The 12,818-nt window shown below is 34.5% G+C and overlaps 1 protein-coding gene across 1 annotated transcript in view; it reads left to right on the top strand.

Moving 5' to 3' along the window:
* Positions 1-12,818, top strand: part of RYR3 (ryanodine receptor 3) — a 204,527-nt gene that overhangs the window by 162,240 nt on the left and 29,469 nt on the right. Inside the window, 13 exon segments of the mRNA XM_064460023.1 lie at positions 252-383; positions 1,231-1,343; positions 4,070-4,169; positions 6,917-7,026; positions 7,870-7,921; positions 8,624-8,677; positions 8,969-9,068; positions 9,315-9,394; positions 9,655-9,731; positions 11,172-11,245; positions 11,488-11,505; positions 11,978-12,058; positions 12,477-12,565. Of these exon segments, the coding sequence (XP_064316093.1) occupies positions 252-383; positions 1,231-1,343; positions 4,070-4,169; positions 6,917-7,026; positions 7,870-7,921; positions 8,624-8,677; positions 8,969-9,068; positions 9,315-9,394; positions 9,655-9,731; positions 11,172-11,245; positions 11,488-11,505; positions 11,978-12,058; positions 12,477-12,565 (1,080 nt within the window).

Here is a 12,818-nt window from a genome sequence, read left to right as displayed (position 1 = left end):
ATGGAATCCGGATGTCCCAGGGTGCTTTATTTGGTTTCATGAAATAAAAATCCAGAACCTTGCCTAAGAATTCAGTTCCGTTACCCAGCAGTATACAGAATCTAATGCCATTGTTCTGAGCAGCTAGCAGATGTTAATTTTGACTAAAAGTGGACAGATGAAGTATCTATAACGTTATTATACTGTAAGAATAATAGTGGTGGTAGTCAAATTCATTTAGCAGCTTACATACAAAATATGTTGGGTTTCAGTCTGATGATCCAGCTGTGAAATGGCAGTTAAATCTGTATAAAGACATTTTGAAGAGTGATGAACCTACTGACCCTGAGAGAAATGTGGAACGTGTGCAGAGGATATCGGCAGCGCTCTATCATCTGGAACAGGTAAAAAGTTAAATGTCTATACTGTGTTTGTTTTAAAAGAGTATGAGGTTTTTTTCATTGTAGAGATTATTTCAACTTCAGTTGAGTGTCATTATTGAAGTTTCCAGATAAAAATTATTTTTGTGTGTCTGCATGTGTACACACAGGCACATACAGGTGTGTATATATGCAGAGTTTTTAATGTAATCTGTTGAAGTGCCTCAGTTTAGCTTCAGGGGTGCAGTTGCCTCTGCAAAACTTTGTGAACAATTGCAATAAGTATAGTATACAAATGATTACCATTAATAGGTGAAAACTCTGTCATTTTAGGAAGAGACATTTGCATGTGCCCTTATTTTTAATATACTGGGTTTAGCTCGTCTCCTATTTCTGCACCTGAGGATGCTGTAGCAAGTTCTTAAACGGTTGCCTGTTCATTCAAATGATACAATTTAAATACAAAAAGGCATTTGTACTCTTCCCTCATAAAATTAATCCATTTCATTCACAAGTGATACAGCACAGAAATTTGTTCACATGAACAACTGAATGTGCAGCTAGAAACAGACAAAATTACTATTTTGGAATTTCAGCAGAGAGTCCCACACATGAGATACTTGGCATCTTGAGCTTTTCTGTATAAACTGAGAGGTACTATATATAAGGCCCCCAGTATTTTTTCTTATTAATTTAAAAACAAAACAACAAAAAAAAGTCCCCAAAGAACATTTTTTTTCATGTGATGGGGAGTGTCTGCAACATTTGTTGTTACAAATTTGCTAACTACATTAACCACTAGCTAAAAAGGAAACCTTGGATAAAAGTTGAAGAGTTTTCATGGTATATACTAGAAGATATTTTCCCATAGGTTGAACAACCACTGAGATCAAAGAAAGCTGTTTGGCACAAACTCCTGTCAAAACAACGCAAAAGGGCTGTCGTCGCGTGTTTCAGAATGGCACCATTATACAACCTGCCAAGGTAAATGGCTTAAAGGGGGTTTTTTGGTAACTTTTGTTCACAATTCTGAGTGCAAGTATTGCTTGTGTGTCTACCTACAACTTTATTGACTGTTAGGCCTATGTAATTCTGTTTAAGAGACAAAAGAGTTGGTTAGTTATCAGCTAATTCCTCACAGTAGCCAAATACCTGTCTCATGAGAAATGCCCAGAGGGGGAAAAGACCATAGGAATTACACTTCTTCAAAACCAAAATGCTTTATTTTTGTCAGCTGTTAGTCCGTATAGTTCCTCAAGTTATCTGTGAAAATCATTAAGATGTTGCTGTTTCTGTCCCTTTTTTGCCTCTGATTGATTGCTCTTTTTATTTTCCTGTTTTTTGTATTCTTTTCTCTTCTTTTTAAACTTTGTATGGCTATTCCTCTCCTATTGCATGAACACTTCGTGCTCTTTAGCTTATCTGAGGCAATCTTTAGCTACTACATCAGAATGTTGTATGCATCCAAGCGGCTGCCGGGGCAGAGCAGTGCGGAACGATATTTTGGACTTGTGTGTTGCTCTGCTCCTTACTCCAGTTGAATGTAGGTACCACAAAGTCCAAGATAAAGTGCATCCTGTGCCTGGATCCATCTACTGCTTTAAACAGAATATTAAGACCATGTGGCATTGGGGTCATTTCCTTTACCCTGTTCCTTCTCAACAGAGCTGCTTTTTATCCAGATATATCCTAAGCATATCCTTAATTAAGTTTGCTTCTCACTTTCTCCTGCACTTTGTCACCTTTCATCTTTAATATTTTTGTTCAAAGATTGTTCGTAAAGTATTTAACAGAAGAGTTGCATGGCATTTTTAAATGCCTTTATTAAAGCCAATCTACATGCTCAATGTTGGCTAAAGGTCTGTAGCTGTGCCACTAACATATTGGAAAAAGATTGGGTTTACACAAGACAAATGAAAAGCCAGTTATACTGTAAAAAGCACACAACCTTCCATTACAAAAAGCAGTAATTCTAGAGTACAATAGCTTCTCTAAGTTATCACACTAACACCAGGCAATCTTTGAAGAACCAGAGAAATAAAAAGGTTTAAGTACAAGATAAGAACAAAGTGGCTGGTATCAACCATTCAACCATTTCATCTTCAAGAATTGTATACATTTTGTGACCTTTTTTTTTTACAACCATATTCTGGATTTATAAATTCTTAAAGTATTTGGAATATCTATGAGCACCCAAATGATAAAAATAGTTCATCGTATTTCAACCTTTTAAAAAACCTTATATTTATTATTTTTGAGGTTGATGGAACACGTGCTGAGGGGCAAAATGGGTTATGAATCTATATTTTCATTTTCAAGAAAATACGGTGTAATACTCATTGAACATTTATATTATCTGTAATTTTCATTAGAAATTTTTCTGTGTTGAAAAGATTGAAGTTGGTTCTTCTCAAACTTTATGGTAGATTTTGTGGTGGAATTTACTCCTAATTTAATTATGAATCTGAGGCAAATCTGTCCAGTTATTTCTTCTTGTAGATGCTAGAAGTGAACTATTTTAGCCAATTAATTGTGGTGTCTGCACTTCAAAACAGGCAAGAGTGAAAAACCACTTTGGACTTAGGATCATAAAACCATAGAACGGTTTGGCTTGGCAGGGACCTTTAAAGGTCATCTAGTCCAGCCCCCCTGCAGTAAGCAGGGACTTTTAGGTATATTGCTCAATCGATAGGTGCAGAACAAAGTTTTAAAATTCACTACTTCATAGACCTTTTTTTTTCTAGATAAATCATAAGAAAATAAGGATATCACACTACTATGCTTCTATAACTATCTCCATCATTTAAATTTACTGTGTTGTTAAGACGTCTCTGAACCATAAGGAGATTATTTAAAGTGGGGTATGATTAATTCTAGGAGCCATGTAAACCCCTTTGAATCAGAGTTTCAAATGCAGCTTTCCTTATCTTGTACATTTCCTCCTTTTAGTTTATATTGGGAGTGTGAGTTCTAAATTATATGATTTATTTAATTTATATTGAGTCCTAAATTTGATGCTAGAATCAATTAATTTAAAGGGCAGTAAACAAACATTATGGTGGTACCCTTTCATTTGTCCTAGAAAAGATTAATATCTTCAGTGAATAATGAGCTCTTTCTGTTGAAAATTTTCTGGAGATTTAGGTGGCTTTCAATATAACTTAAAATTAATCTCATATTTTAATCTAATTTTCTTCAAAATACATTCTTATATGTATTCGTTTTTAGGAATTCCAGTAAGATATTTCATGAATTGAAATGTCTATTGATGTGCTGGTGCTTGTTAAATCATAGAAAAATTAATTTAGCTTCCACTGTAAATGTTCCAGGGACTCCCTTTTCTGAGAAGTGCCTGGAGATACAGAGGAAACAGTTGTATTTTAAAATATTTTTATTTTTCAAGGATAAAAAAAATCAGTTGAGTTAGGAGATACTGATTCTTCATGTTCTTTGTTTAATGAACGTACATCAAAAAGTGTTTTATGTGATAAATGTTTTCTCTGAGATGTGTGTATCTGTGTGTGATGTTTTAGGGAAACGAATTTGTAAAAAAAATTGTCTTATTGTCTGTCATCTGTATATGCACATAAATACAGCGAAGTTGCACATGGCAATTTTTCATACGCAGTTTACAAATACATTCTCTCTGACTATTTTATTGAATTTAACTTGTGCCTTTCTTCAATGGAAACCTATATGCTTTTCTTCAGACACAAAATTAGCAATTTCTTCCTGAGCACCTTTCAACGTGTTTGGCTGGAAAAAGTACATGAAAAAACTCAGTATGACAGGCTTATACTCAAGTTAACGGTAATGTAACTTGTGGAGAGCCTCTTCCTTATGCGCACACTTATTCCTTCCCAGCCATGATTTGATGTTATCATAAAACATGAATTTGTACAATTTTCAGCGGGGATTCTGATTGGTCAGTTTTCAAAATTTGATAATAAAATGGCACCAGTGTCAGCAGGAGAACCTAGATGGTTGGCCCAATATCTATTCCATTATAAAATAATAATTCATAAGCACAGTGTATTTAAACAAGACGTATACATAGCCAATTTATATATCTTTTGTTAGTAGTGCAGGATAAAATTAAATGAAAAGGCTGTGTGGAACAACCTTTCTAACCTTGTGTACTGCACCTGAAAACAAAACCTTCCCCCAAATGTAATGTAAAGATGGAATGGTTTGGCCATTATTATGTGTAGTCTTATTGCCATGAGCTGTATTTTCTGTGGAAAGTTAAATTAATGAATACTGTACAGTCATAGTTCATATGCCTAAGAATTTTCTAAAATTGGTCATTTTCTAGAGCAGGTTTTATGTATTTCTAATCCAGCTTCTTTGAGGCCACATCAATACCGCCCTGATTTGGAACTAAAAGAAGCAAAGCTGAGGTTAGGCTTCTCTGTGCGGAAGGAGGCAATGATTGAATGATTGTCTGCAGATAACAGAAGAGCACTTGATAGTTATTTTGGTGCTGATGGCCAACTTCTGCTGTCTATGTCCTAAATTTGGCAAGCTAGATTTACATCTTGTAGGTGTAAATCCCACCCACTCATTCTCAGTCTGTTCAAGTGTGTATTTTTTCCCATGCTTGCATTAAGGTTCCACTCCTGCAGTTTCATGTATAATGCATCTTAGCACTCCCAAAGCCTTCAAAACAAAGATGTATCCATATGTGTATATAAAAAAAAAAATAGTAGGAACGTTCAAAAGTACATGCAGATTTGCCACTGAGTGTTAGTTATGTTTTGCATTTTGCTTCACTGACCAATCAGAGGATCAGAAATTGTACAAATACGTATCTTTACTAATCATTAACCACCTGAGCTGTTATACTATGTTCCGTTACCCCTCTTGATCTCACTTTCACAACCCCCCCAGGCACCGTTCTATTAACCTCTTCCTCCATGGCTATCAGAACTATTGGATAGAAACAGAGGAATATTCATTTGAGGAGAAACTAGTTCAGGATTTGGCTGTAAGTACTGACATAATCGGGCATATTTTTCAGTGCCCACTTTAGTGTACATTTTACGTATCTATTATAACCTATATTTAATTTTCGTGTACTGTATGCATAAGCATAAACTTATAAAACATTAACCCTTATGCTTTGAGGCATAAGGTCATTTTCTGCTGTGGTCAAAAAGGCATTCGTCCTGTGATGCACACCGAAGTGCATTAAGGTTGCTTATGCCTTCAGATGAACTATGTGATACTCATTCCTGGGAAGAGAAATGGATTAGATGAACTGTCAGACTATTTTTGTCATTATGGTAATTCCTATGTTCCTATATTTTATTTACTGGATTTTAAAGCTTGACACAATTGATCCTTCCCCCTTTTTAAAATTTTTGTTGATGCATAATATTTAATTTTAACATTTTCCGCTTTTATACAAATTAATTTTGCTGTTTACTTGTTGATACATCATAAGGAGAAATAAATATATGCAGCCGTATTCAGCAAAAATTGAGTTTACATGTGTGCTTGATAGAAGTGATTGGTAAACATCGGCATTTTGTTACTGAATATTGATTCACAACCTACTGCTTTTTCTCTTCCCTCTCTGTAGTTAGTCTCAAATACTTCCAAGGTACCAATCTCCATAGTGTCTAAACACCATGAAAATTAATACATAGCTTCATGGACCACATGAATATGTATCAGGAGATGCTTCAGTGTTAGAAAAAACAGTTATGTTGTGCTTTTTAGAGACCCGTTGGTATAGAAGGTTGTATGATTTTTCAGAATTGCTGCTGATAGATTCTTCTCATACTCTGGACAATTATATGGTCACAGTCTTTGACTTTGTTCCTTCTGTCTAACGAAAGGAATGAGGCCATTAATCAAAACCGTGATTACAATTCTTTCAGATTTACTGGAGAAGTAAATTGAACTTCTGTAATTGCAATTATTACGATAATTACAACAACTCTACAATAATTGCAAACCCTACAAAGGGGCGGTAACACAAGCAAGTGAAGGTGATATGCTGCTCTTCTGCCAACACTCATTATGATGCATTTCAAACTGCCAAAAAATGTTTGAAGTTGACAATAAGAGCAATCCTTACATTTGTTGAATCAAGGTTACCTAACGTGATATATGGAAGTACTGTAGGAAATGGTAGTCTGAATAGGATGTATCTGATGATATTATGAGAGAGAGTTCTATTTACCGATAATTCTCCAGATAGATAATTGAACTGGGACTTTCTTTCTGTTCTGGTCCACTGGAAACACATAATTTCTGCTGAATAAGGCTTCCCTAAGATTTTTGCTGTCTCATTCTCAATAGCTTGCAAATGAGAAGCTCCTAATGTTACTATCAAATATGAATAACAAGCAGATACTCTAACTCCTTCCAAGTCATACAGGCACATAATGTTGCAGGTCATGCTGTAAGCTGCTGACTAAGATCAGTACTGGAAGTTAATACAAATTGGACAGAATAAAACTACTGAAATCCTTTTCTAAGCTTAATTACTTATTTTTTTTTTACTCATGAAGCTTAATTTGTATATTCTTATATAAATCTTGAGACAGACACCTCCAAAAAAAGATGAAGAAGAAGAGGAAGAGACCGAGAAAAAACAGCCTGATCCACTTCATCAGATTATCCTCTATTTTAGTCGCAGTGCTCTCACAGAGAGAAGGTAAAAAGAGCTTTGTTGAAAAGCACATGGAGTAAAAGCATGCAGTAATTGAATTTCTAATAATATTACAGAAGTGATTTAACACAGCTGCTGTTCAGTATTGCGCATGGTGAATACATTTTTGCCTCTCGGTTTCATTAGAGTTCTCATGTATTTAAACTCGGTATAACCTTTATATTGAGACAAATATCGACTATTTTTGGCATTTCAAAAGCTTGGTAAATACCTAATACAGAAATAACTGAGCATGAATTCTCATAACAACATGAAGTCTGCAGGAACTGCTGGTTCATTCAGAGTTCCCTCCGCGGGTCTCTGCTGGTAATTGATGTGTGCTCTTGTTGTTGGTATTCATTACATTTTACTCAGTATGTCAGAAAAGGTTTCATTGGCGATTAGCATCGCTTTCAGTGCCAGTGTCTGTTTTGAATTGAAACTGTTGATTACAGTATGTATTTTGTATTAGCAGAGTACTCCAGTGCTTCATGTACTTTTTCTGCATGACTAACATAATCTTGCCGTCTGACAGCCACAATTATTCTAACGCATATCTCCATAATACTTTTCTGCACTTGTAGCAGCTAGTGATCCTTACTTATCCAACATAAGTTGGATGTCCAAATATACCTCTAAGCTGTTCAATTAAAAAGCTACAGAGACTTGGTTTGAGATAAGAAATACATTTATAAAACGATTTTCAAGTGTAATAGCGTTTCAAGTAGACATGTATCTACTTTAATAAAATACACTTTAATAAAAAAGGTATTTAAATATTAGTAGGAGCATGACATCTTTTTATTACTGCATCATAAAATAATTTTAAATATTTTTTACTCTTTACAGCAAACTAGAAGATGATCCTTTATATATTGCTTATTCTGCCATGATGGCAAAGGTAAATACATCATTTCAAGCTCCACTCCTCACTCCACTTAACGTACCTCCCATTAATTTTAGATTTTTTTCTAGACCTTTTCCCTCTGTTTCTTATGTGGACTTCTTGAGACTAGTAATTTCTATGTTTTTAAGGAAGCCAATGATGTTCAGAGTTAAATATATAATGAGAAATTTCCTACATTAAAATAATATTATAAAATTCCAGTAGGTGCAATCCTGTTGATATCACTTGGCAATTCATTTTGTGCAGGATTAACTCATGAGCAGTCTTAACCTGTTAGTTATCTTTATTCTTTGGGTAACTATTTTGGAGTTAAAATTTGAAGTCTGTCAAAAATAAGTTGACAATCAATTTTTGCAAGATACTGATTACAGCTGACGCGTGAAGGAGACTTTGACTGTGAAGAGAAATATTATGGATATAACTAAAGATATGACACAAGACACATAGCCTGCAGTTACAGGGTATATGCGTAGTTGGATGAATACCCTGAAGTACTCATATGTTAGGGAATATCAGCTACTTAAGTGTGGATGAGCACAAACATTTATGATTACAGGGATTTTAAATCTTCTTGATGCCTTTAATTATTGCTTGAATAAATGTCTTTGGTCATTTTTGTAGAAATACTATAGTAAAAGTAGGTGTTACATTTCATAATAAGGAAAATCTTGTGATTTCTGTTTCTGACATATAAAGAGCTGTCAGGAAGAAGAAGAAGAAGAAGAAGAAGAAAAAGAAAAGACATTTGAGGTGAGACTTTAAATAACATTTCTTTCTCATTGCCTAATGTATTTTAATTTGTCCACTAGTATTTTATATATTCCCACTAGAACAAATGCAAGAATAACACAGTGCATGTTGGGCTGGTTTACTATATTATTAATATAAAAGAAAGATGGTGTGTTCTGAAGTTTTGGAATCAAACAACCCATGGATTACAGAGGCAGATGGCCTTCAACAACTTCAGCTTTCTCATCTTCCCATTTTTTCCTAAATCAGTTCTAGTCTGCAGTCTGTTCTCCTTTCTGTTCCCAAACCCAGGAGAAAGAAATGGAAAAACAGAGAACACTCTATCAGCAAGCTCGCTTACACGATCGTGGAGCTGCTGAGATGGTCCTTCAGATGATCAGTGCAAGCAAAGGTAATGTTCTGTGAATTATTAAAAGTATACGTGATATACATATCATAGGTTATAAATGTTATACATGTATATAGTGTATTATGTCATTATAACTAGGATATGTATATCATCCACAATTTGTGTATGGTATACAATGAGACAAAATAAACGTCAATTACAACTATACCAGGCAAAATTTCTAGGCTCCTTTTCTGATTAAATAGTTCATAATTGCAAGTTTTAATGACTCTACCCTTGTTCTGACAGGTCATACAGGGCCCATGGTTGTTGAAACACTAAAACTTGGTATTGCTATTCTAAACGGTGGGAATACCATAGTTCAACAGGTAATGTTTTTCTAACTACTGAGTCTTGTTTGTGTAAAGGAAGCAAGTAATTTTGAGAATTTGAGTGTTCTGTCATGTTTCTATTTTATTGCGTTTAATTTTAAGCTAAACAGTGAGGAAATATCAGGGTATTTTTGGTACAATAAAAATTATATTATTGCTTGCCAGTGATTTGCATTTCAATTGATAATTCAGGAAGTTGTTAATTAATGTAACTTTAATATAATTTTCTTTCTCCCCCCAAAATGTATACCCTCTAGAAAATGCTAGACTACCTGAAGGAGAAAAAGGATGCTGGATTTTTTCAGAGTCTCTCTGGCTTGATGCAGTCCTGCAGGTAAAAGCATAAATCGTGTTATTAGAGTTTCAGTTTTATTCAGGTTAGTAGCTTTTTGCTCAGTGCAGGTGGATCTGTTAGATTTAAATTACAGGAGTCACAGATTATAGAACTCTTGTGGGAAATTTTTTGTGACTCAGAGGAATAGTATGTTAATCTTTTAGAGTTTTCTTCCAAAGGAGAAAACAAAGCAAAGACTGTGTATGCCTTTGAACGCTTAGTTTGGAGAGGCAGAAAGGTAAAATGTAATGACTTTTTTACTGGTCCCAGATCCCTCAAGTTTTCTTCTGGCTGGTTCTAAGGATGGAGAAAAGCCATCACTGAAGGAGAGACAGGCCACTGGAGCTTCACTGAGCTTTCAGTTTCTGCACATCTCTGACGAGTTGGTGTTTCTGATTACTCTTACAGTAGACAACCTCCTTTTCTTGGCCTTTTAAAGCAACAGAGGGTGTATGAAGCAAGGAAAAAATGTGGAAGGAATGGTGACCTGCACTGCAGAAATTATCGGAGTAGTTGCAGCCTAATTAAACGACATTTATGTTGTAACTTTTCCATTTCTGTAGAACAGTTTAGCAAGGACTAGCTCAAACAGGGCCTGCAGTGATGATATCACCAACTGTATATGTGTATTGTTCAGGACTTCACTAAAAAAAGGTTTTGATAAAATGACTTCACTACTGACAAGAGGATGAAAATGATGCTTTAAAAAATTCTTTTGGGATTAATGATGTTGCTAGTGAGTAGAATATGTGACTGCATTGCTGTTGAACTGAAAAAAAAATCGGAAAAATTTAGAATTATATTTGGACTGTTTGAATTAAAGTATTCTGACTGGCTGGTGAGAAGAACCATCATCTGCTACTCCACGTGCCCGGCTATGCCAAGTTAGCAAAAGAAAATTCAGGTATCAATGTATTTTGACCTTGGAAGACATGGAATCTCTGATTCCATATCCAACTTCTGAATATGGAATCAGATATTCCATATGTCTTCTGAATAACATAAACATAATATATACAATAACAATATAATAGAAATAACAGTGATAACAGTGGAAAACAGCATGACTGAGAAATAACTGCAGTAATGTCCTTTTGGCAGGCAGGTTTAAGTCAATATAAAAGAGCAACATTTCAGGTTCCTTTTCTACTTTTCATTTATACATGAAACCATGAACGACATTACTGGAAGTAAAGTTAGGTAAATGGTGAGACCTGACCTGAGACTCATTTCTTTTGAGAAATGGACACTGGACCCGTATTTTCATCCCAAGCTCTTTTGTTTAATATTCACACTAAATACGAGGCAATGCATGTCACAGTGGGTCAAGACTAGTTGTTGAAGGCCTCCAGAGATTTCCTAGAAGAAAATATTTTCCGTTGTGTACTACAGTACTATTTCCTGGTTGGTTTTTTCTTTTCTTTTTTTTTTCAATATAAGTGTTCTTGACTTGAATGCGTTTGAGAGACAAAATAAAGCAGAAGGCCTGGGAATGGTGACTGAAGAAGGAACGCGTAAGTAGAATGACATTGATTCCAGTAGTGCGTAAAACATCATTTGTGCTTTCTTCTTTAACTAGAACTGTTATTCACTGTGGCTTGAGGTTTCTGTTGATAAACTTACTATAAGTAATTCTAGGCTTTGAGTTCTGAATATACTTTATCTTTACAAAATCTTTAGCAATAATTTTTAAGAAAAGCACTGTAACTTCCAGTATTCTTATCCTGTGTTCTTGTTATTTTTCTTTGATCCACAGTCATCGTTCGTGAGCGTGGTATGTTTGGGTTTACAGTTTTTGATGCTATTGTTGCAAAAATGTGTTGCAAATAAAGAGAGAAATCTTTCATTGCATCTTCCCAAATATCTTTAGGTTTAGCTTTATGGTCTGTGGCAGGTTGTGTGTTCAGCTTGGATAAATATTTTGATGCTTATTTAAAAAGTGTCATTCATATTTAAGGCATGATTTTAGTTCTGACTAACCATTTACTTATTAGATATCTATCCTGTTGCTTTGTTTTTTCTATTTTTTAACCATGGATGCATTGGAGTGCTAAATATTTTGGCTTTGCTTTTTCTGTCAGTTTTTCTTTTCATTATTACCAGTCTGTTTCTTTTAAATTGCTTTAATGCTTTTATAATACTGTTTTTATTAGAATTCCAGTTTTAAAGGTTGCTGTAAGATTATGTGTTCTGCATATTTAATCATAACAGTTGTCACATAATCATTGTATTTATATATTTTAAAGGTGAAAAAGTGTTGCAGCATGATGAATTTACTCGAGACCTATTCAGATTTTTACAACTGCTCTGTGAAGGGCATAACAATGGTAAGGGAACTGAACTAATTTTGGAGAAAACGTGTGATGAATCTGTTCTTAAACAGAGTTGAATAGAACTGACTCTAATGTTTTTTTTTTCTCTGATTCATTTAGTTTTCTGAGGGGAAACTGGCATACCAACAATATGAATTGCAGAGTTCAATTTGAATTTTTAAGTCTTAATGTAATTTCAGTTTTTATGCCACTCATTAATAGTAAAGCCAGTTGCAAGTCATGTGGATAACAATTTTCAGTTGTATTTACATTATGATCTGCTGTAGTTCAATTTCCACCACATAAGCTTTTGTACCCAACAAGGTACTTGAATAGAATATGTTCTTCGTGTCTCCATGAAATCATGAAAATAACCTTGTAATTTTTTTATTCCTTTATAGACTAACCAAGCACAAATCCCTTTTAATTTCAGATTTTCAAAATTACCTACGTACTCAAATGGGCAACACCACAACAGTGAATATTATTATTAGTACAGTTGACTATCTCTTGCGTCTTCAGGTGAGGAAAAAAAAAGAGGAAAATGGAGTAAAACATACTTGCCTTGCCTTCATCTTTACAAATTCATATTTTACTGGAATCCACTGGAAAACCCTCTCTTCAGGGATCTAAAATAAAGAGTTCTGGTTTCATTTATTTCATCTCTTCTTTCCTTTTAAAATAGATGACCTTTCAGAATTCTGTGTGAAACCAGATGTTTGTTAATTTATTTCATTGTTCACCTCTGCAAGAAGCATAGTTAGATAACAATGCA

This window comes from Phalacrocorax carbo, chromosome 9 (genome assembly GCF_963921805.1).
Source record: "Phalacrocorax carbo chromosome 9, bPhaCar2.1, whole genome shotgun sequence".
Taxonomy (NCBI): domain Eukaryota; kingdom Metazoa; phylum Chordata; class Aves; order Suliformes; family Phalacrocoracidae; genus Phalacrocorax; species Phalacrocorax carbo.
Note: the sequence above shows the minus strand (reverse complement) of the source record. Positions and strands in the feature narration are given on the sequence as shown.